General features: G+C 46.8%; 1 protein-coding gene across 3 annotated transcripts in view; it reads right to left on the bottom strand.

The window, feature by feature from the left end:
- Positions 1 to 407: 407 nt before the first annotated feature.
- LOC148517356 (multifunctional protein ADE2-like) overlaps positions 408 to 27,869 on the bottom strand; it is a 69,629-nt gene continuing 42,167 nt past the window's right edge. Inside the window, exons 1-10 of one of the 3 annotated variants that reach the window (XM_088478737.1) lie at positions 21,184 to 21,289; positions 21,005 to 21,041; positions 19,206 to 19,403; positions 18,430 to 18,608; positions 10,792 to 10,971; positions 10,587 to 10,700; positions 9,814 to 9,897; positions 7,967 to 8,147; positions 6,598 to 6,756; positions 408 to 629 (exon numbers count right to left, since the gene is read on the bottom strand). In XM_088478737.1, coding sequence (XP_088334863.1) covers positions 463 to 629; positions 6,598 to 6,756; positions 7,967 to 8,147; positions 9,814 to 9,897; positions 10,587 to 10,700; positions 10,792 to 10,971; positions 18,430 to 18,608; positions 19,206 to 19,403; positions 21,005 to 21,020 — 1,278 coding nt within the window. In that variant the 5' untranslated portion in view covers positions 21,021 to 21,041; positions 21,184 to 21,289 and the 3' untranslated portion in view covers positions 408 to 462. Of the gene's footprint in view, positions 630 to 6,597; positions 6,757 to 7,966; positions 8,148 to 9,813; positions 9,898 to 10,586; positions 10,701 to 10,791; positions 10,972 to 18,429; positions 18,609 to 19,205; positions 19,404 to 20,945; positions 21,042 to 21,183; positions 21,290 to 27,869 lie in introns of those variants that run through there. The other 2 variants (XM_088478738.1, XM_088478736.1) reach the window with 2 other exon arrangements.

Below are 27,869 nucleotides of genomic sequence, written 5' to 3'. Positions count from 1 at the left end.
AGGATAGCTGGCGGATGTACGGCCAGCTAAAGTCTGCTAATTACTTACATTTGCACACTGGGACATTTGTGACCAATAACTCTGGAGCGGGGTTCTCACTCCATTTAATCAGCCGCTCTTAGCTGAATGGGGTGTTAGAAAATGCTCTTCTATTGCAAGACAGAGCTGGATGAGTTTTACAGATTAATATGTGGTGCATAGACCCAGTTTTCATAGGTCCTTATGCATTTGCTACTCAACTTCCAAGTCACAAGGAAGGAGTGCTCTGGCCAACTGAAATACCAGCACATTGAGAAGAAACAGCACTTTTGTGTCTTAGACAAGATTGTGAATATGCCAGAGTACATTACCAGCCTACCAATGTAATTACTGGTTGCAGCTCAGAAAACACTCAAGTCACAACAGAGTTTAGAAAAGGAAGTTTAATTGTTATACAATGAGGAGCATGTATTCTAGGCAGCGTTACATGCTGCACGCTCTCAGCTTCACATCTGCTTGCTTAAGAGAAATCCATGTGTTCAGGGTGCACGAGCGCAACTTGGACCACACCAAGTGATTGTTCAACCCAAATATCTGAGCAGCAAACTGAGCCGCTGCTTCTGGAGACAGCACAGTGGAACAGCCGAGACCTGCATACAGACAAAAACAGGATTTTGGTACTTACCGATAAATCCCTTTTTCCGATTCCACAGGGGACACTGGAGTTCAAGACAGTGGGGTATAGACGGTGGTAGAGCAGAGCCTGGCACTTTAAATAATTTAGAAGTGTGACTGGCTCCTCCCCCTCTATGCCCCATCAGCCCCAGTTTAAGAACTGAGCCCGAGAGGAGACGGAGGACAACAGGAAAAAAAAAAAAAAAAAAAAAAAGAGGAAAAGGAGAAGACCACAGAACGGAACAAGACCGACTGAAGTAGAACAGAGGAACCCACTGCAGGGAACACATGCAGTCACACAACTATAGAAACCAAACAAAACGGCAGGTACGCAGCGCTGGGCGGGCGTCCAGTGTCCCCTGTGGAATCGGAGAAAGGGATTTATCGGTAAGTACCAAAATCCTGTTTTCTCCTTCATCCACTAGGGGACACTGGAGTTCAAGACAGTGGGGACGTCCCAAAGCCAACCTCCCGGGTGGGAGCGCGGAGAACTTGCTGATCCCTTGGCCAAACCGAAACAGGGACCGCCAAGAACCTGAGGCCCAGCGGAAGCTGAGGAACAAGTGTCGTAGCACAGGAGACAAACACTACTCCTCACTAAACAGTCACAGAAAATTCCACAACTTACAGTGCAAGTCAAAAGGAACAGAACAGCTGTTGAGAGAACAAACACAGGTGGGAAACGTCAGAATCTGTAATCTCAGCTGAAATGGACCAAACCGGACTGTTGGTGGCAGAGCCCCAACAAGAATCTATAGGAGAAGGGCAGTAAACGAGCACAAACTCGAGAACCTTACTAGAGTCTAAACAGGCAGCTGCAGCAGCCGCAGACAGCAGAATCCCAGCACTGCTGGACATAATCGTATATATAAAAGTATAACAATACCAAACTACAGATAGAGCTGATCCTGTCCACAGACTCCCAACAAGAGTATGCAGGGAGGCAAAAGACAAGACTGAACAGTCGCCCCGAACCATCCTTGAGGTCCAACTACAACAAAGTTGTTAACCAGTGGAAGGGCTAGACCATAGAAGTCTCCAACGAGTGGAGATCCCACTGGGCGTGAGACCGAGGCGAAAGAGAGAGAGAGAGGATTGAGACTACAATACCTTTCAGAGGGTCAGACGGAAGTACAACCCATTTTGAAAACAGGGATAAAACAGGAGCTGAAATGCTGCCGTTAAAAGGAAATAACAGACAACTTCCAACATGATGTAAGTGCGTAGTCAGTATCAACTGCTGGCCCGAACATAGTATGAAAACAACCAGGAATCTAACAGTAAAACAGCACGAATGCAACAGCCACCCAGGGAGAGCTATCAATATAGGGAAGCATCCCATACAACAAGGCCAGAGCACTAGGACAACCATATGAGTGTGATAAAAATATCAACAGATACTGAACAGGAACCCAACCAGGTCCCCTGCGCAGATCACACTTATGTAAAGATGTGCAATAGCCTATAGGTGTGCTTCGGTCCAGAACCTTAACAGGTTCTAGTAGAATAGTGTCGCCAATCCAGTGTTGTAATTATGCACCACCCACAGTCCAGGAAAACTCTATAGTGTAGAGCCAACTGATTAAAAGAGCGGATGGCTGCTAGGACAGCAGCTAGGGTGCGTAAGGGAGAATAAAGCTATGTATGTCAGGTTGCATGAATTAGGAGCATCATCCGAGGCATTAGTAAGCTCTTACCTTTGAGCGACCAGAATCCCTCTGGACGCTATGTAGAATGTCACTGACCTTTACCATCACACAGCAACCCACCACATTAGGTATAGAGAGTAGCTTCAGTGGGCTAAGACCAATTGCTCTACAGCACAGACTTCAGTCTGGAGATGTGCAGTAGAAAACACTGTGGAAACTAGCAAAATTTTAGTCGAGACAAGAAGGTCGTAGAACAGGACTCTATACCTGAGCCTGTTCCATTAGAGACGTGTATCTGTATAGCCGTGTTAGATTATACATACAACCCCAAAAACGGTCTGCTAATTTAAGTATCCTTGCATAAATATTTCTATTGGTGAAGTGCGTCTTATGCCCACCAGTCTAATATAACTCAGGTCTGACCCTGCCTATATCGGCAAGTGGCCCTAGGCCTACCAGATATGAATTGTACCTAAGGGCACTTTAGACCCATTTTATTGAGATATGCTACAATAATATGTAGTACCGGAATAGATACTGAGAAGAGTACCTGTACTTAGACATAGAACGAGTTGGTTATCCCAAGTAAAGAAGGGAGATATCAATAGTGATAACCCCAGTAGTTTAAACAAAACACAGGTTTTTGTTTCCCAATTATTAGGAAATATTCATACAAGAAATGGGCGTCTTACAAGTTTACTACCCAGTGCATCACTGTAATGATAATAGGTCCCCCGAAACGGGGTGCCGTATAACTGGTAGGAATGGAACTAGAACTCCAGGAGGGTGGAAGTACATAACTTTATATACATGTGACATGTCTAGGATCCATACTAGAAGCAATGCCTTAGAGAATTGTGACTATCACCATGTAAGCTGCAGCACATGACTAGTTTATAGAGCCACCCTATAATATTAATATGTAGGGATATAGCCTACAGCTTCTGGTAATCCCAGGCGGCTTCCCTTGTGTGGATTATAGGTAAACCTAATGATTGTGGAAGTATAGGCATTCTACCCATATACACAAATATATATATGTATATGCACACACAACCCAATCCCCAGGGAGAGATAGTGTAAAGCGTAGTCATTATACAAACTACCGCATCAGGAGTCCAGCCTCCAAACGCAGCCTCCTTCTATCAATATGCTAGGTATTAGACATAAATTGATAAGAACAGATCCTACCGCTGCTCCTACGATAAGGAAAGAAGCGATATCCACAAATGGATACGCTTACCTACATACAAATTTAGTAGGTGACGTAACATTTTAAAATTAGAACATGAACAATAATTGAAGCCATGGAAGGAATTGAGCCCAAGGACAAAATCACTCCAGCATGTGTGTTATACAGCAGGGCTAGTATAAAACACAATATACATACATAGACTGATCATGTGCCGCAGGTGGCCGTCATTCTGCTACGGCGTAGGGGCAGGATATTTTAGCAGTGTGCTGTCCCAGACTGGTTTCGATCCTGGGACCCTTCTGTTACTGGCGTACTCGCCTTTTCAGATGAGCCATCTTAACACCAGATGAACCCATTTTTTGAAGTGAGAATCAACAGGAAGACCCCAGCGCTGTGAGGCAGCAACGCCAACAACCACACCAGCTGTGCGTCACTAACCTCTTCCTGTATGTGCTGCCAAAGGGAACACATGATATAAAAAGATGCACCTATGCATACCTTCTAAGGTAAGCACAGAAAACTGGGGAGAAAGGTTTTAAGACCAGCCTAAAATGGTATCCACAAATGCATGGGAAGCCAAATGTGAGGCATAAGCCTGGGGATGGGACGCAAAAATGTGCTAACCTTGGGTGAAGGGTATGCTATGACCATAAGTTCTGGCAGCAGCACCATAACAGTGGAGCTAATACACCATGAGGCTATGATACATAACAGGCCCTTAGATTAATCTAGGCGCCCTATGTTACAGAACGAAGGGGAGCCTGACTGGGTAAACCAAGCGGCGCTGCAATTGGCAGGACTGCGTTTGTGCACCGGTCCTGGAAGAATATCAGCACATCGCTTCTAGCCGTGATGCATAGGCTGAACAACTGGCCCCTTTCAGAACCGCTTAACACGGTGTCATAGTGTAAAAGCGGGATGGGGCTAGTCTACCGCTAGCGACCAGCTATCCACTGTAGCTAGTACTAAACTCCTGTCATACAAGGACAGGCAACCCTTGCTGAAGCACTCGCAGTGTGGTAGGCGTAAGGGACGCGCGCTAAAGCACTTCCTGCTGCAGGTAGTGCCTGCGCTATACTGCTTGTGTGCAGCAATAACTACTGTCCTTAAAAGGGAAGCAGGGAACGCTGTTTGATCATGAATACCACGCTGTGTGTGCGCAAACTGGTACACTTCTCAGCATAGCGCTGCTAGCCCCCTTAATCGTATAAGCGGAGTAGTTGAAGGTCCGGTCAGTGCCGGGAATACGGGGAGCCATCAAGGCTCCTGACGCAACACTGCGCATAAACCAACGTTTCTCCTGCAAGACAGGAGAGGGGCTAACTCACGGGAGCACTGAAGTTGTGCTGCTGTGGTAGCAGCGTGACGTCATACAGCGCTGCATTGTATAACGTAAGGCTATTAGCTCTATGCTATGCAGTAGCTAACAGGGAAGCCTGCTCAGCCCAGCCAGGAGCTGCGGGACGCGGCATCTCCTCCTGATATTTAGATGAGGAGAGAAGCTGATAGCTAAGGCAGTGCTGCCAGCACATGGAGAACATACAAACTCCACACAGAAAAGGCAGCGGCAGGATCCGAGCCTTGCGCTGGTACTATTAGCCTGTTACTATAGACTAGGGATAACAGGGAAGCCTGCTCTGAGGAGAGCTGCTAAATAGCCAAGGCAGTGCTTGTGCTTCCTCCCTTGCGGCGTACATGCTATGCTGGTACCTGTAGTTCTTCTACTGTGGATGCTTCCATGTGCTGCAAAACAAGCTGTAGCATAGGGACACCTTGCTGTGTGTAATCTCTCCCTGATGGGACACACTTGTGCCTGCCTACCTCCTAAGCTGGAGATACCCTAGCCCGCCTGTTATAGTGCACATAGCCCAGTTGGAGTGCACTTATCCGGAGAGTAAGTCCAGAAGCCTTGCATAGCGGGTGCACAGGGTGGGAGGGTGAGCGGTGCAACGGGGACCTAAACGCTGCCATCGCGCCACTCCCTATAATCAGAGACCCGGACACTGACCACTGTAAGCCGTGGTGGGTCTCTCTTAATAAACTCCTTGTCCAGGACTGGCCGGCTGCACAGAACAGGCAGCCTGATAGAGGAAATGGTAGGCGCCCGCATGCGGCAGGCGTTCAGCGCGCCTACCCCAGCGCTACACATGTACCTTCTGTAGCGAGGTCTTAATATGGCAGGAGGGAGAGCCCGACTACAAATGGCGCCGCTAGATAAGCAGGACGCGCCATTCGGAATAGGCGGCTGATGCTATGGCCGCTGGTAATAAGCTCCACTCCCGCTAGCCGGGACCGCGATGTCCTGTCAGCGTTACATTAGTAACTGGCCGACTATGGATAAGCCCTAGACCCGGACACTGCCTGCTGAGAGCAGCAGCGGGTGCTGGAAGGAGCCATTAAGTCGCGACAGCCCTGCAGCGCGTTCTTCGGGCCCACTTAGCACCTTCTGTTACCCGATAAGGGACTCGGGTGCGTGCGGGGGGATGGTCGGGTCTCCTAACAGTGACATTATGTCACTGAGCCCAGCTATGCATCCACTGCTCCTGCTATCAGGAGCAGTGGTTATACTCACGGACTGCTGCGGCCGGGATGCTGGGCTGAGGGGGCGGCGAGGAACCCGGACACATGCCGGTGTCAGCAGTGGCGGGTCCTCGCAGAGTCCGATGACTCCAGGTGTGTGCCCCCTCCTCTAGGTCACCGGACACAGGCTGCAGTAGCCGTGTGGTGCCTTTCCCGGCGGCTCCCACGTAGCAGGCAGACTGCCACAGTAAGCAGCCTGCCTGTCCTCAATGCTTGTTAATAAAAACTAAAACTAAATAAGAAAGGCTGGAGACAGCCTGATGTGCGACCGGCTCTCTCGGGCACATTCTAAAAACTGGGGCTGATGGGGCATAGAGGGGGAGGAGCCAGTCACACTTCTAAATTATTTAAAGTGCCAGGCTCTGCTCTACCACCGTCTATACCCCACTGTCTTGAACTCCAGTGTCCCCTAGTGGATGAAGGAGAAAGGAATGGTTTTATTTAAGTCTTGTGCCAAATGTAGTTTCCTGTGCATGGACAGTATGCACTATACAGAACTCCACACATGGTTTAACTTACCACTGGGCATTCTTAGGGAAGACCAGACATCCTGCGCCCCCCAGTCTGCAGTAAGGGGAGGACAGTTAATAACTGGATAAGCTGTGTTTCCCGAGAGCACAGGACCCAAGCCATTGCTTCTACCAGCAACTGCAACAAACACTGTCGGAATGCCATCACCTGACGGGAAATAGAAAATGACTAGTTAGTGGAACAGTTGGGATCTAGGTATTCACTTTATGCCAGTACTATATGGTCTCAAACATAATTAAACAGACAAAAGCATTTGAACTGCAAGGGACAATATATGTAGCATGCAGGCAATTCCACCCCGATTTATCCATATGAAAAAGATCAATATATGAAGAATGGGGAAGTCAGTCTATGGATACATACAAATCAGCTTTGTCTGATCAGTCATTTCTGATGTTAAATAGCCAACAGAGAAGATGTCAAGAGATCCTTTACTACAGATCCCTAGAACACGATTTGAGGAGGAGATCAAACATAAAAGGGTAAAGAGTTTAAAAGCCACTTTCACAGCAGGTGCAATAGTGTTAGTCACCACCCTTCATCCAGCTAAACATCAGGCAACATTTTCAAACAAAGACAAGAAGTTGGCAGCACATTGTCAAATGAATTATATAGCACTCAAACCAACATTATGAGTCCACATTTCTCACTATTCCCTACATTCACCTCTATACCCCAATGCAGTGGTTCTCAAACTCTCATCAGGACCCCACACAGGTCATGTTTTCCAGGTCACCTAGCAGGTGCACAGGTATACTCATTACTCACTGACACATTTTAAAGGATCCACAGGTGGAACTAATTATTTCACTTGTGATTCTGTGAGAAGACCTGGAAAACATGCAGTTTGGGGTCCTGAGGACAGTTTGAGAACCTGTGCCCTAATAAAATGGAGAAAAGTCTGTTTTTCTCCCTCTTCTTTGGATGATACAAGTGTCAAAGTTTATCACCACAACCAAATAAGCTTTTGCAAGCTATATGGCCAAGAGATTAATCTCACTTTAAGGACTTCTGCAGACGAATAGTTTGTGTAAACGCTGCTGCATCTCAGAGTATGACCAGTTTCAGTTGTCATTGCTGCTGTATATATTAGTGCGGCTTGAAATAGAAAAAAAAAAAACCCCAAAAAACTGCAAGTTGTCCTGCTGTGTTTAAGCCATTCTGTTTACATCAATGTATGCCTAATAAAAAACTTTTTTTTTTTTTTTGCCTCATCTGTGGCACCTACCCATGGTTTCACCTAACATGAGTAAACAGCAGCTGTTCTTGCATCCCACTTACACAATGTGGCGAGAGAAGCGGCAATATAAAAGAAGAGATATTTAATTGAGACCTTTCCTCACACTACATTTATTACCTTCATACTCAGACTTAATCCTCAGGGTTTCATCAGGGCCTTTATGGGCAGAGGTTACCCTCAGCTCACATGGGATTCCATAGTTTGCACAGGACTTTTTGATTTTCTCACAATGTACCAGATCAGAAATTGACCCCATCAACACAACCACCCTTCCTTGGCTCTCACTGGTCAGTAACAGCTAAATGCAAGACAAAAAGAAAATAAAAAAGGCACTTTAGTTAGTAGCAACGCAATACTGATCTAAACACAATTATTCTGATATCAGTCATGGCTACAGAAACTCAGCATTTATTACACAAGTGTAGCATATCTGATCCCCGCAACTCCCCCATACACCAGAGTTCCTGTCACAGGAGAAGTGTTTTACTGTCAATCTCAAAATTTGTAATTTCATAGCCCGATTTGCCATCGGCCTCACTGCAACATAAAGCCACTGGTAGAACTGGTTTGTGAAGATTTAGCAAATTAACTGCAGTCACAAGACCAGTGCCTTCCCCCATTCACAGGCAGAATTGTGCTGCCTTGTGATTGGATTACACCCCAAACAGGAGCATGTGACAATTCATGTACTTAATCATGTGTTTCCTTTTAGCAACCAAACATGGCTTTACATAATTCATAGCCTGTGCATGTTATGAAGGTGGAAAATACTAACAAATTATGCATCATAATAGAATAATTGAACTTTGAAGAACTTTTTTTTTTTTTTCTTTTTAATCTTAAAATGGCCACACATCTAAAAGAATATCTGTCCAACCAGCCAACTAGTTGATTGGTTGGAATGAAAATCTGGTAACGTATGGGAGTAAATGACAATCAGCAATTTGCTCCTAAATACCAGAAAACTGATGAAAATGGTTGTTCAAACATTTAACAAACTTGTCTGATCTAAACAATGTGTTCAAACAGTTTTTGTCCATTTTCCGGCGTTTGGGAGCAAATTGCTGATTGTCATTTGCTTTCATACTTCACCAGATTTTCATTCCAACCAATCAACTAGTTGGCTGGTTGGATAGATGATCTTTAGATATGTGGCCAGCTTTAGACTAGTTCAATAATCCAGGTATATAGCACAATTTACAGTTCCTTGAATAGATTTATGCAGCTTTTTACTGTCCCAGATAAACATGTCACATGTGGAAATAAAGCATCTGCCATTACAGCAACTAACAGTATCATTTCCAACCAATGCCATTTACACGGTATGGGAAATGGATATCAAATCTAAAGGTGCATACACACGTAACGATTTTGTTACCAACAATTTTCTGTCAGATTTTCTAAAGTGTAAAGGCGCACACACACTGGGCGATTAAAGTGGACGACTGAACGATAAAGTTAGCGTTATCGTCCATTATTTTTACCTAAATGATGGATAACGATGGACGAACGATGCGCGTTCCCACAGGTAGTTAGTCTTTATCGTTCATTGGACAAACATGCAGGCCAACCTGACGATATGGTCAGGTTGCTGCATGTTGGGGAAGGATATGATATCGGGGGGATGATTTCGTTCAGCAGGAGTGATCATGACCGACATTGAGCACACCCTGTCAGTTACACACTAGACGATATCGCTCAGGGAGCATATTGTCTAGTGTGTATGCACCTTAATGAACGATTTTTTTTAACTACAAACGATTTTTGTAACTTCCCTTAATGAAAATCATTCAGTTGGTCAGGAAGAATGAACTACAAACAGGAACGTGCATGAACGATAATCATTCATCATCATCACTCACAAACTGAACGATTTTTTCAACGATTGAATAACGACATCGTTCTAGTTAAATCGTTACGTGTGTATGCACCTTAAGCAATATGATGATCATTAGAGTTCTTACCTCCACTCTGTCTGCAACCCATTCAAAATTTCTTTTCACCACCTGCATAGCTTCTGGTGTAATTTCCTTTAGATCTCGGTATGTCTGGGAAAAAACATACAAGCGTCAGAAGAAAAACAAATAAAAATAAAATACATTTAAGGCAACAACTGCAGGACAATAAAAGCGCCTTGACTGCCAAACTGTCACGCTGGTGAATCACATTATTTCTACAAAGTGCATTTAGAAGCCGAGACACTGATGAATAGGTTTAACATATTTAGGTCCCTAATATGCATCTCAATGTTGGAGGGGGCAGGGATAAAACAGCACAGACAAGTCCATCAGTCACCATTTTTAAAAAGGAACTACATGCAGATTGTGCAGGATCTTTCCATAGCGGTTTAGTGCCTTCATAAAACTAATGCACAGGGAGCCATTATAGGAGATTACTTCTGTATGTAACACTTAACGGGGTATCCAATTAGTAGCGCTGCTAATTGATCGCTGCTGGGCTATTCAATTAGCCTGAAGTGCCGCCCGACGCCGGCACTTATCGTGGATATTTTTCGGGACGTGTCCTGAAAAATAATCCACGATAAGTGCAGTTTTTTTCACCACCTAAACGGTGAAAACATAGGTCCTCGAGCTTATCTCTGACCTGAGTGTTTTCAGGAGAAATATCCTATTTCGACCAAAACGATCGGCAAAAAGAGGATTTTGGATATCCCCCATAGTGTGGTTTTCAATGCCCCCCATGCAGTCTTACAGAAAAAGGGGCCAGACCTACGCACCTGCTTATCTTTCTGCTGGGTCTTGTCTCCTGATGGCCACAGACGCCATGAGTCATTATCAATCACATCAGCAAGGACAATTTCTTTTTTGGTCACGTCCACACCAAATTCAATCTGGTTTAAAATTATATAAAAAATTTTTTTAAGAAATTACAACAAAAAAATAAAAAAACAAACAATAATTCTCATTTTGCAGTTGATTTACCTTCATGTCTACTAGGGTGCAATCCTGTGTCGACCATGCTTTTTCCAGAATCTCAAAGATGGCCACTGTGGAATGATTCATGATGTCCACCTCCGCCTGGCCAATGAGAAGTCCTGCACAAGTGAGTTTAGCAGCAATTAGTTGTTCTTCAGACCACTGAGGGTCATTATTAGCATCATCCTGCAATAAATATAGAACATTCAAATCATTAGTTTTAGTTAAATGTTTTAAACTAAATACAAGCTACTCCCAAATGACCGTAATATGTAACATGAAGGTGTACATCCATATCTAGCTGCTTTCAAGGTCTTCATATATGTGACGAAATTATTCATAATTTAGTTATAGAAAAAAAAAAAAAAAAAACTCTTAAAAATGTAGGGGCCAAGCTGTTTTGACACCTAGCAATCTGCACAATAGATTACAATTGAACAGTTTGTCTGGTTTAGGTCTACAGCAGTGGTTCCCAAACTATGTCCTCAAAGTACCATAACAGTCCAGGTTTTAAGGATATCCATGGTTAAGCACAGGTGACTTAATTAGTACCTCAGTCAGCTGGATTATACCACCTATGCACAAGCATGCATATCCTTAAACTTGGACTATTAAGGTGACTTGAGGACAGATCTGGAGGAGGTGTATCAAACCTTTGATATAAAGTGGAGAAAGATAAAGTACTAACCAATCAGCTCCTGTCATTTTACAGGATGGGTTTGAAAAATGACAGTAGCTACTGGTTGGTACTTTAGCTCTCTCTCTAAAAACAAGAGATATGGTAAGAACTTACCTTTGTTATCTCTGTTTCTACGAAGTCCATAGGGTCCACAGGGTTGACCTTGGGGTATAGCTGGATCTGGATCCATGGGCACCACGCAGTTAAAGCTTTAGCTGCTCCCAGGATGCACTTGGGTCAGTCCTCCTCTATACCCCGCCCCCGGCCACAGCACCTCAGTTGGTAAGCAGCCAAGGCCGGAGGAGGAGACTAAACAAACAGAGAGAAGGAAGACTGGAACACACAAGAAACCATACTCACAGAATTGGGAGACGGAAAACCGGTGACCAGCCACACAGCCCATTTGAAACCAGGTGCGTCAGGGCGGGCGCCCTGTGGACCCTATGGACTTCGTAGAAACAGAGATAACAAAGGTAAGTTCTTACCATATCTCTTGTTTTCTACTTCAGGGTCCACAGGGTTGACCTTGGGGATGTCCCAAAGCAGTACAACTAAGGGCGGGGATGCTCCTGTGCTGAAAGGAGTACCCGGCGCCCAAAGGATGCATCCTGAGAGGCAAAGGTGTCAAACGCATAGAACCTCAAAAACGTTTGAATTGAAGACCAAGTGGCCGCCTTACACAGCTGAACAGCAGAAGCGCCACGTCTAGCAGCCCAAGAGGGACCCACAGAACGAGTGGAATGAGCCTTAACAGAGGCTGGCACAGGTAAGCCCTCCTGTGCATAAGCCTCACAAATAACGGAACGAAGCCAACGGGCTAACGTTTGTTTGTTGGCAGGCCAACCCCTCTTGTGAAAACCAAAGAGGATAAACAAGGAATCAGACTTCCTAACCGAAGCCGTCCGGTCTACATAAATTCTAAGCGCCCGGACCACATCTAAGGAAGTCTCACCAGCTGAAAGATCAGGGGACTGAAAAGCTGGCACAACAAGTTCCTGATTAATATGGAACTTCGAGACCACTTTGGGCAAAAACTCAGGACGAGTGCGGAGCACCGCTCTGTCCTGGTGAAAAATCAGGAAAGGAGGGCGACAGGAAAGCGCCCCCAATTCAGACACCCTCCTGGCCGAAGCAATTGCCAGGAGAAAAACCGTCTTAAATGTCAGCCACTTGAGCTCCACCGCCTCAAGAGGCTCAAACGGAGGACCCTGCAGGACCCGTAGCACAACCGCCAAGTCCCAAGGAGCCACAGGAGGCACAAAGGGAGGCTGGATCCTGAGAACACCTTGGAAAAAGGTGTGAACGTCTGGTAGTATTGCAATCCGCCGTTGAAACCACACGGACAAGGCGGACACATGAACCTTCAGAGATGCAAGGCGTAAGCCGAGATCCAATCCTGACTGAAGAAATTCCAAGATCCTAGAAACTCGGAACACCTGAGGATCATAATGTCTGGACTCACACCACTGAAAGTAAGTGTGCCACACTCTGTGATAAATCCGTGCTGAAGCAGGCTTGCGTGCCCTGAGCATGGTACCAATAACCGAACTGGAGAAGCCCCGAGACCTCAAGACGGCTGTCTCAAGAGCCACGCCGTCAAAGACAGCCGACCCAGATCCGGGTAAAGGCAGGGCCCCTGAGATAACAGGTCCCGACGCTGAGGAAGAGGGTACGGAGCGTCGATGGAGAGGCTCCTGAGATCGGAGTACCAAGGACGTCTGGGCCACGCCGGAGCTACCAGCACGAGCATGCCGCCGTCCTGCTTGAATTTCCGCAGAACCCGAGGAAGCAGGGATATCGGAGGAAACAGATACGCCAGGTGAAACGTCCATTTCACCGACAGCGCATCCACCAGACTTGCACCTGCGTCTCTTGTCCTTGACCCGTAAACGGGCAACTTGTGATTGTGACGGGAGGCCATCAAGTCCAGTCCGGCAGTCCCCACCTGTCCACGAGTAGCTGAAACACCTCTGGGTGAAGCGACCATTCCCCGGGATGCACGTCGTGACGGCTGAGGAAGTCCGCCTCCCAATTGAGGACTCCGGGGATGAAGACCGCCGAGATCGCTGGAATGTGACCCTCCGCCCAAGTCAGGATACGAGACACCTCCGACATCGCTGCCTGACTGCGAGTTCCGCCTTGGTGATTGATATACGCCACCGTGGTGGCGTTGTCAGACTGCACCTGTACCGCCCTTCCGTGAAGAGCGGGGCCGGACGACTGCAGGGCCCTGAAAACTGCCCGCAGTTCCAGGATGTTGATGGGGAGAAGTGCTTCTTCCGCTGACCAACGACCCTGAAGCGACAAAGAGCCGGTCACTGCCCCCCAACCCCGGAGACTGGCATCCGTCGTGAGCAGAACCCAGTCCGGGATCCAAAATGGGCGCCCCTCGACCAGATGAGCTGTCTGAAGCCACCAAGCCAAAGATAGCCGAACGTCCGGAGACAACACCAGCACCTGAGAGCGGATCCGGTGAGGTAACCCGTTCCATTCCGATAGAATCAGCCCCTGCAGGGGCCGGGAATGGAACTGGGCAAATTCCACCATGTCGAATGTCGACACCATGGACCCCAGAACTCTCATAGCCGAATGGACCGACAGGCGGCAACGGCTCAGGCAACTGCATATCCGCAGCTGTAAGGAGGCGACCTTCTCCGGAGTCAGGAAGATCCTTTGCTGACGCGAATCCAGCAGGGCTCCCAAATGAACCATCCGCTGTGATGGAATCAGGGAGGACTTTTTCCAATTTATCAACCACCCGTGTGCTTGCAGGCAAGCGATCGTCAGGTGGAGATGTTGAAGCAGTACCTCCGGGGAGCTCGCCAGCAACAGGTCGTCCAGGTACGGCAGCAGCCGTACATTCTGGTTCCGAAGATGTGCGGCCATGACCGCCATAATCTTCGTGAACACCCTCGGTGCCGTGGAGAGACCAAAGGGTAGCGCCCGGAACGGATAGTGGTGTTGAAGGATAGCAAACCTCAGATACCGCTGGTGTGAAGATGCTATCGGAACATGGAGGTAGGCGTCCTGGATGTCCAGGGACACCATGTAATCCCCCGGTTCCATCGCCAGAATGATGGAACGTAACGTTTCCATCCTCAACTTGGGAACCCTGAGGAATTTGTTCAGAGACTTCAAGTTGAGGATAGGGCGATGAGAACCATTGGGTTTCTGCACCAGAAACAGAGACGAATAATACCCCGTCCCTCGTTGTGATAGAGGAACGGGAACAATGACCCCTGCTTTCAGCAAGGACTCTATAGCCTCCTGAACCTGTAACGCCTTGGTCTTGTCCTGAGAAGGACTTGTGCAGAAAAACTGGTGGGGTGGTCTGTGCCAAAAAGACAGGGCGTACCCCTGGGAGACCACTTCTCGAACCCAGGCATCCGTGGTGGTATTGTGCCAGCACTGGGCAAATAGAAGAAGTCGGCCTCCCACTCTGAGGTCCCCCAGAGGGAGGCCCGTCCCATCAGGCGCAGGTTTATCTTCCTGCTTGGAAGAAGGGCGCCGAGCACTCCACGCTTGCTTCTTGGGTTTAGAGGCAGTCTTACTCGCAGACTGTCTCGGGAAGGACTGACCTTTCGCCTTACCCTGAACCCGAAAGGAACGAAAAGCCGAACTCCGAACCTTAGCAGGCAGTGCCGCCGAAGGGAGGAAGGCCGACTTGGATTTAGCCAGGGTGTCCACTATTTTGTCCAAGTCCGGACCAAATAGTAATTCCCCATTGAAAGGTAAGGCCTCCAGACCTTTCTTTGAATCAGAGTCCGCTCTCCAGGACCGCAACCATAAGGATCGGCGGGCAGACACCGCTGCAGCCGATACCCGCGAGGTCAGCAGACTAGCATCTAAAGAAGCTTCTCCAATGTAAGAAGCAGCGTCCCTCATTTGTCCCAACAACGCCCGCTGGACATCCGGAGCGTCGTCCGGGAAGGTATCTTCCAATGCATTGGCCCACCCCTCAATGGCCTTGGCCACCCAGGAGATGACCATGGACGGTCGGGCCACCGCCCCGCAGAGGGAGTAAATAGACTTTAAGCAAGTCTCAACTTTCCTGTCCGTGGGATCCTTCAGCGAGGATATCGACGGTAATGGTAAGGTGGCGCCCCGAGTTAAACGGGTGACATGGGAATCCACCGCCGGTGGAGTTTCCCATTTTTTACAATGTGCCTCAGGGAAGGGGTAATTAGAAGCCAACCGCTTCTGAGGAAGGAATCTCTTACTGGGCGCCTGCCAAGCTACCGCCATATGATCCGTCAACTGATCCGACAGGGGAAACACCGCAGAAGCCACCTTAGTTTTTTTGAAACTAGGAAACTTCGACTTAGGAACCGGTGCCTCATCCTCTATAAGAAGAATAGCTCGCACCGCCCTAACTAGTGCTCGCACATTAATGGACGACTTGGTATTCATTTCCTGGACCGAGGCGTCCGAGTCAGTGTCATCAGGGACCTCCCCATCATCTGAGGAACCCTCTGAGTCCGATACCTGAGCAGCCCGTGTCATGAGTGGGCGTTTTGAAATCCTAGAAGGCATGTCAGTCTGCAACATTGACTGAAAAGCCGAGGAAGCGGCCGCCAAATTTTGCACGGAGTTGGAGAGCACATCCACCCAGGGTGGAGGAGTCACCATAGGGGCCTGAAAAGGTACCACAGGCTGCTGCGGCACAGGGGAAGCCTGCATATACATAGGCAACCCTGCATAGGGACCCACCGACTGAGACCCAGGAGGACTCCGCAATAACTGCGGGACACCCGGGGAATGGGGGATGGTCGGCTGGGACAACGACCTAGTAGGGAGAGCAGTCGGGACCGACAGACGGTCCGCAATAGACACCAGCACTTGAGAAAACATCGCCCACGGTGGTTCCTGCGCCAGAGAAGGTCTGGATGGGCCAGGAGCCACCTGGCATCGACTACACAGGCCATCCTGTGACAAATCCTCCCTATCTACTCCTGCAGAACAGCGTCCGCAGGAGGCCAACACCGGAGCCACTGAGCGCTCAACCTCCTCGTCTGACATGACAGAATATATTATATATCTGGCACCAGGGTAGAAGTAAAACGCACTCACCGGTGTGCTGAACAACAGCCCACAATATGGCACTGAGTAGCACACAACTGTATGTGACGGACCTCACAAATACGTGATCTATATAAGTGAGGTCAGTAGAAACGCCCCTCCCCCACACACCTGTAGGGCTTGTAGGAGAAGTAAAGGGATAGGTATAAGCTGACAGTAAGTAGAAAATAAGCACAGACAGGCAGCACTAGCAAAAGTCACATACCATGCAGGAAGATATACTCACTGCACCTTTCCACTACAATCAACCTGCCCAGATTCAGTGTCTGGGAGGGCTATAGTGCTGTGTACGCTGTCCTTAATCAGGGGAGAGGTACACAGGGGGACCGGTCCGCGTGCTCCCTGAGATCTGCGCTGCCACTGAGTAAATGGCCGCTGGAGACCTCAGAGGAGGAGTGGCCGAGTAGCTGCAGCTCAGCGACGCCAGACTCCGTGCTGAAAGGCGCGCTGAGCTGAGGGGAGGAGCCGCTGACAGGGAAGGCTTCCTCCCCTGGCTAGCATATTAACCCCAGGGCTTGCCGGCATCCCGCTTGCCATATATCCCTGGTGGTCTAGTGGTCCCACGGGTTATACCTCCTCAGAGGGGGAGCCCGCCGCCACCGCTAGCGGCCCCCGGTCTGTCCCCTAGGACCGGGGGCAAAGGACTGCATCTGCAGGCAAACCCGCGAGCAGCCGCTAATCGGCGACTCGCGGCTTACCTTGTCCCCGGCGACTCCGGCAGCAGTCCAGGGAGGGACCCAGAGTCCGGCTAGTACGGACTCTGGCCTCCCGCCGCGATCCCCAGTGCAGTACTGGCGTCGCGGCGCCAGCGGGGAAGGAGAGCGGCAGCGTGGGCGTCTGCATAGACAGCCCGTCGCTGCCACACTAGAGCCTCTGTTTTGAAATAAAAATCTAACAGGCTCTTTTTTTTTTTTTTTTTTTAAATAGAAAGCTTTTGGGGGCTGCTCCTGCAGCCCCCCTGCGCAGGTGACCCGACTCCGGCCGGGCACCAACTCAAACTGAGGTGCTGTGGCCGGGGGCTAGGTATAGAGGAGGACGGACCCAAGTGCATCCTGGGAGCAGCTAAAGCTTTAACTGCGTGGTGCCCATGGATCCAGATCCAGCTATACCCCAAGGTCAACCCTGTGGACCCCCTATGGACCCTGAAGTAGAAAGGCTTGATACATATCACCCAGATTTTGAGAAACCCACCATGTCAGTTTGACATGATGGGCACTTTGGGTTTTAATGTTGTAGTCTCTATAGCATTCAAACCCAATAGTGCCTACCATGTCAAACTGACCCAAGGAGCAGCCCTTGTCACATCACTGCAGGATGGTACACAGAAGACATTGAATCTCTCTGCAAACTGGGAAGGGTGGCTGTGCAAACCAATTAGAATAACATTCAGAGCAACTCGGAGGCCATTAATCTGCTGTTGACATGCACAAAGATCAGGTCTACTTCTGAACTCATTGGCTAGTGCATATTTGCAAATTCCTAGTAATTAGACTTGCCAGCTATACATTCTAGCTGTGGGTGAAGACCCCTTGCATATAGCATGGTCTCTGTACCCGGACACATCTATGCCTGGTACTGCTGGTTAATGACCACTCCTGGTGAAATGTCACACGAGCAGTCTGTTACTAGCCATGTTAGCTTAAGGAGCAACATGCTATGTTGCTGGTAACCTGCCCAGCTCTACACATGGAAGCAAACCTGATTACTATACTACCCATCACCTACACTAACAAGTCAGTCAGTGCTAGATAAGGAAGACCAGAAGTGGCAGCAGGACACCAGGATCCCTACATTTTACTTCTACTTTTCCCTCCACCTGAGCTAATTGTTCCAATTTAAACAGATAACAGAGAGCATCCCCACAAAACACAAAAGGACAAAATAACCTTGAAAAACAGTTCAACTTTCGGGGGATAAAACTTGTATCCTTCCTTGACCCCAGGATTTCTCTTTAGGAAGGAGCCAGTGGCTATTCTCCTGCACACCCATTCTATGGGAATCATCTCACAGTGGGTGGCGATGAATCCTGTCTCACTGCATTTCTTCACAAACGCGGTCTTGATGCCTGAAAGCAATGCAAATAGAGGAGGCATGGATGGACAAGTTATAAAACATTCACAGACTTGGGAATATTAGATGTAGGTGAAATATGCAGGAATCACATGCAAGAAGATGACTCCAGGACAAACAAATACATATTGGGAAACTAGAACAGACACAGCCAGGTCATTAGATTAATAGTCAATGCAAGGTGTCAATGTATCCTAGTAAAGGCCAAGAGGTGATATGACATTTTAAAAGTCATTAGAAGTAGAGTTTGTACAAATCTAATGTGGAGCTACAAATAAAACAGTCCATAATGGAGTTGAGAGGTCAGACAAAATGTTTTATACCACATTAATCATTAAATAACAGTATAGAGGATTTTGCAGCAAAATGTGCCCTAAAATGCATGTAAAACTACTCCATTATGACAGCACATTTTAAGATTCTCAGACAAGCAATGGGCCACAGAAAACCCAGATTATTATAGACAGGCCACCATATAGAAATATTAGATAACCATAAAGAAACGACCATGTCGATTTGTGTTTTATATAGTGGCAATTCACTATAGTATCATGGATAACGAATCGAGAGGATTGAGTTACAGGGATCTTACCAGCTTCTTGCAGCATTTTAAAGATGCAGCTGGTGGTCTTGTTGGAGATTGAGGCTTTCCCCTCCATGTGGTCCTTCCTGGCTGCATTGCCTGCAGTGATCTGGTCTTTGGACTGCATGAGAACACAGCCAGGGTGCTCCGGCAGCTCATACACCTCTTTAGTTTTACCTTCATTCAGCTTCTTGCCAACCCTTGGTTCTTTACAGAGAACAAAAAGATTAACAATTAATTATAAAGCACACACATGTACTGCAGCGCTTTACAGAGATTAGATCATTCACATCAACCACTGATCAAGTGGAGTTTGCAATCTATGTTCTCTACTACAGTACATGCAGTCATACACTGGGGCAGGCTTGCTGAAATTTCCCTTTCATCAGGTGCATTTGAATTACACCATTTCTGTGGCTAGCCTTAAGTTGCCCATCACCTGCTTTTATTCAGCAAGAGAGCCTGTGCAATTCATGTGTCCCTGAATAAAGTGATTACAGCACTACAACTTCGGTTATTTTATTATGTCAGAAGCCAAAATAACAAAACCAGTGGCTTTCGGAATTGTGGGAAGAAGCCAGGGGGGGGGGGGGGGGGGGGCGACCACGGAGCATGTAAGTGGAGTAGAGGGAAGTGAAGAGAGCGATGGAGCAAGTAAGGAGGGTGCCGGAGGGAAGGGCCGCGGACAGAGGCCTGGCACCTTAGGTGCAGGGGGAGGGCCGGGCCCCGGGTTGGTCCGGGCCCCATAGCAGCCGCACCCCCTGCACCCATGGTAGTTACGCCACTGGAAGAAGCACACACAAACTCCACACAAAGGTCTTGGTGGGTCTGAAATCCAAAACCTCAGTGTGGAGGCAGCAATACTAACCACTGTGACAACTGCTGCTTACAGAAATAACCATTGTTTATTTGTAACTTAATATTTGTAGAAATGATCCAGAGCTATCCGGCACTAGCATAGCAGGAAAAGTGTAATGGTGCATACACATTGTCAGATTTTTCATCAGATTTGAATAACTATTTTAAAAATCGTTCAAATCTGATGAAAAAAATTGTTCATGTGTACAAGCATGAACGATGCGTGTTCACGTTTGTTAGAGAACGATTGCTGACATGTTTGCAGTCAGATATCGTTCAAATCGTTGAGTAAATAGTTAGCAAAATCATTCAAACGATATAGTTCAAAAGAAAAATCTGACCGTGTGTATGCTCCATAATGGAGCATACACACGGTCAGATTTGTCAGATGAACGATTTTACCAAAGATTTTAACAATTTTTGACTGCATTAAAATGAATGGAATCGTCCAAGTCTGACTGCAAACACAGATGTCAGATATCGTTATCTGACCATCGGGAACGCGCATCGTTCATCTGACAGATGCGTCAGATTTTCCTTCAGATATGAACGATTGAATGATTTTTTTAAATCGTTTTTGTTCAGATGTGAAGGAAAATCTGACGGTGTGTATGCAACATTATACTGTAGAACTTAGTGCATCATTCAATCCTGCATTACATACAAGGGTGCCATTTCTTACACACATGCCAAGTGCATTGACCAAAACAAAGCAGACATGAATGTACACTACTATACGGTGACCCGGTGACACAATACAAGGCTGTGATGTATGTACTATGGATAGTGCCCTGCCGATAGGCTGATCAGCGAGGGAGATGGATGAGGCCTGTGATGGCAGAGTTATGACACCGGCAGCACCGCCTGCCTCCCCCACGTGCTCCGCCTCACCTCGCTCGCACTCCATGAAATGCACCAACACGCACACGCCGGGGGATATGCGCACTCACCTGCGCCGGATTCCATGATGCTGACGCAGTTGTCACCCTACAGGGAAACAAATAGACAATTACATGCTGCAATGTGCGCGCACAGAGGTTGCCGTTTAGCGTAATTAGAGTGCTGTATCTGTACAGCGTTACTACAAGTCCCAGCATGCCCTCCCCACCAGCACTGATGATGCCATTACCGGAGTCACAGCAGCAGGCTGCACGGCGTACACACACAGGGGGAGCAGAGAGGACGGGGAGCCGACCGAGGCACCGGGCACACTCCAATAAGAAAGAGCGATGTGCCCGCCCACTCACAGTACCCAATCACGGCGCTCCTAAAATTCTTATTTGCATATCGTCGTTTGTTAACTCTTCCAGTGCTGAGGTCTGCTCAAGTTCTAGGCTGCACAGCCACAGACCGAGATGGGTCATGGGTGGGAGAGGGTGATGGAAGAAGAGCTGGCTGTGACCCTACTGGGGCAGATGATGGGGGTTATTGTATGTACATACTACACTGATTGCAGACTGCTGCAGCAGTTTTAGATCTTTCCATTTCAGAAATAATGATACATTGCTGCACCAAATGAAAAATATACTTAGGGCCGACTTCAATTAACCGCGAAAAGCCGAGCCGCGTTGTTTTCGCAGCCTTCATGTGATTTTAGGCGATACTTTATCCCTGCGCGATCCCGCTTATCTCCGTATTCAATTCCAAAAGACGTGAAAAAGCCAAACAGGTGAAATCGTCAGAAAGCAAAACTGGCAAAAAGAAAACGCTGCTCTAATATCAGAGATCAATATCGAAGTGTCCTAATAGCTGTAATAAAGTGTTTTGTGTTCTTAAAGTGTCAGAATCGGCTGTTATATGCATAAGTGCTGAAAAATGATACAAAGCAATTTCTTATGGGAAAAATAAGTACCAAGGTCAAATTTGGGGTACATGAAAATGGATACTAGCATAGTTTGATGTCTCTAAAGTGAAGATTTAAAAAAATCTGAAAAATACACCTGCTGCAGCCTCGTGCAATCCCAAAAACACCTGTCCCATCCATGTAGCACCCCGAATTACCAGGCTCACCACTCTTTACCCATTTTCCAACACTTTTTCATTTTCATTTCGGTCTTCTCAAAAATTTCTTTTTATGTTTTTTGGACTTAGTCATTAGGGGAGGTATCCAAAGGGTTCTGAATCAAATCCCAATATTTGCACCCCAAAATATAGATTTTGCACTTCCAATTCGCTTGCCTATACATAAAGTTTTTTTCCGCCTGGTCGAAAACTCCTGGAATTGAATACGGAGATACTTTGAAAACAGGTGAAAAGTCCAAATCCGCAAAAACTTTTCTCCAAACAGCACTTTTCATGGCTAATTGAATACGACCCTTCGTTTTAAAGTGGCATCAAAATCATAGTTGAATGGGTTTTGAAATGATTTGCAGGGACTTTGATGGGGTCTATTCAGCAAGGACATTTTCACTTCAATCATGCGGAAACTAATGTTAATTTAATTATTCCGCTATGTAACAAAGGAATAACGGAGAAGATAACACAATAAAGTTACAGTTAATGTCCAACTCCATCTATAACCCGTATTCAATTAGAAGCGAAAAACCGAGATCCGCAAAAAAGTATTGCCGATTGCGACTTTTCACCTGTCAGAAAAGTATCTCTGTATTCAATTCCAACCGCTTTTCACGTACGCGGAAAGTCAGTGCAATGTAATAGGCGAAAAAGTTACGCCTATGAATAGGTGGAGAAAAGTGCACATTTTTTGTTTGGGGGTGCAAAGGTGGGCAAACCACTCAGAACCCTTGGGACAGCCCCCCAAAGGAGAACTGCATCAAAAATCCTAAAAAAAAACCTTAACACCCCAAAAATGTATTTTGAATTTGGGGGCGAAAAAGTGCAAAGTGGGGGGACAAGTTCGAAAACTAACTAAATAAGGTTTTGGGGGTACTCTAAGAAGGGGTCAAGTGTTTTGGGGATTACAGGTGCATTTTTTGGGGTGAAATTTCACTTTATTTAAAAGTTCACTTTAGAGACATTAAAAGATGCTTGCACCAATTTTCAGGTACTTTATGCCATTCTTCACCACTTGTGCAAAGACGCTAATTAGTGGCAATTGTGCGAACTTAAGTACCCCAAATAGTTTTATTAGGGCTAATCGGACACTACTACATTGATCCCCAATGTTTCTGCCGCTTATTGGGGGGTTCAGGCTGATTTCCCCGATTCTGACACCACTTTATCGTGGGGGCAAAACTAATTGAATACGGCCCTATATCGCAATGTAGAGAGCAAGCTGTATACTGTGCATCCGTCCAGCTCAGAATTATCACCCCTAAGTTGTAAGAATGCAGGTACTCAGCACAAATATGGCTCTGTGATGTGTTCCTGTGTCGGCAAGTAGAGGAGAGAGTATGTACTATTAGCTGAACAGGCTGGGTGACTGCAGGGTCGCACATTTTCCCTTATCTGGTATCAGGGGCTAGGCAGATTTATTGCTGCATGTGAGCTAGGAGTACGAATACACCTCATATCATGACCATGTGCTAAAATGCGGTACCCTAATGTGAGACAGCTTCCAAAATAAGATTTAAAAAGTTAACATTACACATTCTGGGTTGTGTCCCTGGCTTAGCAAGTGGTTACAGTGCCTCATCCTCTGTCACATCACATGTCTGATACCATGACTTTCATTATAATTTCTGTAGTCTCTCTGGCCTAAGCAGCTTCAGGAGCACAACACACTTTGATTTCCATAGGTGCTGGAATATTTCTGGTGCAAGTCCGACTAGATTTCCAGAGCAAGATGGGTGCACTTGCAGAGGAGAGGGACGAGATCTGGGCTGGTCCCAATTCTCTACTAGCTCCCTGTGCAAGAAATTTAAAGTGCCTTCCTACCATTGACACGTATTGCTCCCTGGTGTCCAGACTATAGCCAGACAGTTAAGGGGTTGACAATGTCTAGATAGACACAAGGGGGTAAATTTACGAAGATGGGAGTTCTATTTAAGAAGTGATGTTGCCCATAGCAACCAATCAGATTCTACTTCTCATTTATCTAGCACCTTTTAGAAGATAATACCTGGAATCTGATTGGTTGCTATGGGCAACATCACTTCTTACTAGAACTCCCATCTTAGTAAATTTACCCCCTGATGCTAGACAAGCAATAGGTCAACAGGATCAAAAGGTAATTTAGTTGGCAGTGTAAATTTCTATATCTATAAAATACCTGAGGACCAGCCCAGATCATTCTTCCATCCGTGGTCTTGACCTGCACCGCCGGCAGAACTGCAGAGACTGCTGAATCCCGTAAGCACCGGATGTTGAAGAGCATGCTGCAGTGGCTCTCTCCATAGGGTCTATTTACTAAACCTTGGATGGAGATAAAGTCGACGGAGATAAAAGGTACCAACCAACCAGCTCCTGTCATTTTTTAAACACAGCCTGTGACATGGCAGTTAGGAGCTGATTGGCTGTTACCTTATCTCCATCCAAGGCTTAGAAAATAGACCCCCTAGCATCAAACACAGAGCCACTGCACAGCACACCACAGCCCCACAGGAACACATAGGACACTGTTGATTCCTTCCATCTCCTCTCCAAGCACGACAAGTCCCACTGTTGTGACACTGTCCCTCGGGTCCGCTCAGCACCTGACATCATGAGGTCCTTTCCGGCTAAGGGAATCTAGGGACTACCTGTAGTGATACCCCAGGGCTTCGAATGACAGTCAGGTGAGGAGGCGGAAATCAGGGAGGGCAGGCAGGCCGGCCAGCCAAACCCAAAAAGTTACGGTGGCATCCATAGGCAGCTGACGGTTGTTGTAAGTCATCAGTCCTGACATGGGTGGCCGCATTGCACCCCCTATGGGGTGGTGCTCACGTCTGGCCACTCTGCTTGAATACCCCTTCGACGAAATGAACGTGTTCCTAGTGAAGTACGGAGTTGGCGCCTTTTGAAGAGCATTTAAGTTTGTGGAGCAAGAGTATTACATTTAGATTATTCTCTATACACTTTACATAGGAAGATCAAGTACATAAAAATTTATTTTTCTTTATATTATACATATGTTCAGTATTTATTTGACTCAGGGCCTTATTCAGGTGTAGACGCTAATGCATTAGGAGCTGAGATTTTGTATGCGAATGATACAGCCTCCTGGAAATGTATTGAGCCTCCCACCAGTGGTATCACAGAACCAAGTGAGTGTGGTATAAGAGATAGACAGTAATTAGATAGACAATGTATAGATAGGCACCAGTTGTTAATAGTTAGACAGGGACAAAAGGTCAACAAGGACAAAAGTTAAACACCCTAAATTTCGACATGTAAGAAGGTCAACCGGTACAAAAGGTCGACAGGGTCAAAAGTTCGACATGAAATTGTCAACACATTTTACATTTTTAGCTCTAATCTTCACCCTAATCCTCCCCTTGGTGCCTAACCCTAACCGTCGGAGTAAGTGCCTAATCCTCCAGTAAGTGCCTAACCCTAACCGTTGGGGTAAATGCCTAACCCTAATCTTCCAGTAAGTGCCTAACCCTAACCATGGGGGTAAGTGCCTAACCCTAATCCTCCAGTAAGTGCCCAACCCTAACCATGGGGGTAAGTGCCTAACCCTAATCCTGCAGTAAGTGCCTAACCCTAACCGTGTAGGTATTTGTCTAGCCCTAATCCTCCAGTAAGTGCCTAACCCTAAACGTGGAGGTATGTGCCTAACCCTAATCCTCCAGTAAGTGCCTAACCGTGGAGATATGTGCCTAACCCTAATCCTCCAGTAAGTGCCTAACCCTAATCGTGGAGGTACGTGCCTAACCCTAATCCTCCAGTAAGTGCCTAAACCTAACCATAAAAAAGTCTTATTAGATTCCTCCACCAGCACGATTACAAAATTCTGCAGCAGCTGCATGACAGCCCACCTGCAAGTTGTGGCACATATTAAGGCGTAAACATAATTTAAACTCTGACAAGTCTGTTTCTGTCATTCTTGAGGAATCAAGAAGAAAATTTTCCCTGTATTCACTATGGATTGGCTTGAAACCACATTGAATAAGAAGAATCAAGCCCCCAAGTATTTTGACACTTGGAGAGGTATGTGCCTACACTACCTGTAGACTTTAAACAGAGAATACATAACTCCATCAAGCGCATCCAGTGGTAGGGTTACCATCATGATCCTCAGATTCTCCTACACCCTTAGCTGGGCTTTTTTTCATTTTCTTTCCTCGCCTCAGACGCGTGGTCCCACCTAGAGGCTCTCCCTGCTCTCTTTTCATTTGTATTATTGGCTCTGCGGTGACTCAACAAAAAAAAGCAAAATGACAAAAAATGACACATAGATAAGATAGGAAAAATGGGGAAACTTGGACCTGAAACAATATGGACAGGCAGTTTATAGAAACTCCATGTATAATCCCTAATTAGAAAGTCGGTGCTATGCAAGCATTTAGTGAATAAAATAAAAGGGAGGAAATGTCCCAAGTCTAATAAAAAAGGGCAGGAGGGCGGAAGAAGGGCCAGGAGCTTGCAGCTGGAGGTGAGAGAAGAGTAATGTGGGGTGAGCAGGGATAATTGTCAGGCAATAGATAATGTTGTACAAGTACTGTGGATAAAAGCTGCTGCCCAAGGCTTGTAAACACAAGCATTTCTCTGAATGGAATGCAATATGGGAGAACTGCCAGGGAAATAGTAATCTGTACAGATAATGAGGTGCCTGCAAGGTCTGCAATGAATGTAACTTGGGAGATATTGAAGGTGGGATGTACTAACCACAAAAATGTTGTCAAACTTCCCCAAAAAAACCCTGCCTTTTCAGAGGTTTGCCGCAATCCCTGTATGCACTAAAGTGGTCCGCAGCAGATGTCCACAGTTACCCGCCGGCACTGTAGTCCCCGTAGAATTCTATCTGCCAGTATGCACTAAGCATAGTGGCACAAGCGAAGGAAAGTGAAACTTTTCTGAGCTTGTGCCCAATAGGCAACACTTATCTATAGATGGCATTGCTTATAGAAGCCTATGGGCTTCTTTATGCAGCATTCCCCTGAGAGGGTTCCGAAGGACCCCTCTATGACCCCCAGCACCTGTGGCTTGCACATGCACAGAACGACGGCCGTGCATGCACAGTAGGACTCCTGGGTCATAATGCCGGAAGTCTTTACATTGCAAAGGACAGTTGTTATCGGAAGAGCTGATCTTTGCGTTTTACTCGCATTTATTCATGCATACAGTGTTACTACGTGCCGCTATGCATGCAATAAGTAGCGGGATAGATCACATGCAATATGCGATGCATGAAACTTCCCGCCCTGGGGATGGCTCTGAGTCGGATGCTATGTCGATGACGGAAGCATTTGTGCATTTTATTTTACACTGCATGCATCTAAGTCGCACTGCCCATGTGTTCCGATTGTGTTCATGCGTATTCACAGCTACGATTTCAGATGCATGCACGGAGAAGTATATTGAAAATGTACTGGGAGGGGGCTATTCAGATGTACGGAGATGGTCCTTCTTATGGGCATGTTATGGGAGTGTCACAAGCGTGTTATGGGAGTGTCACAAGCATGTTGCTGAAGGGTTTGTGCACACAGATGCAGAACCACTCACATAGGAGGCCATACTCCTACAGAGAAACTGCACCTGCCATAGGGCTGATGTAAGATTCGATGGTGCGACTGATGCAGGTATTTAAAAACACACCAATCGGTATATCAGCATCTATGGATGAACGCTGAAAGTGAGCCCCTCAGCCCTGGCACATGTGGCCGCACGGCTGTGCGCCAGGGAAGAGCTTTATAGTGGTATTTGTATAAAGTCATCCCACTCAGAATCAGCCCCACTATGAGCAAAATCCGGTAATGTCCAAGCTGCATA

This window comes from Taudactylus pleione, unplaced genomic scaffold (assembly GCF_031769625.1).
Source record: "Taudactylus pleione unplaced genomic scaffold, aTauple2 ptg000218l, whole genome shotgun sequence".
Taxonomy (NCBI): domain Eukaryota; kingdom Metazoa; phylum Chordata; class Amphibia; order Anura; family Myobatrachidae; genus Taudactylus; species Taudactylus pleione.
This window is presented reverse-complemented; position numbering and strand designations above follow the sequence as displayed.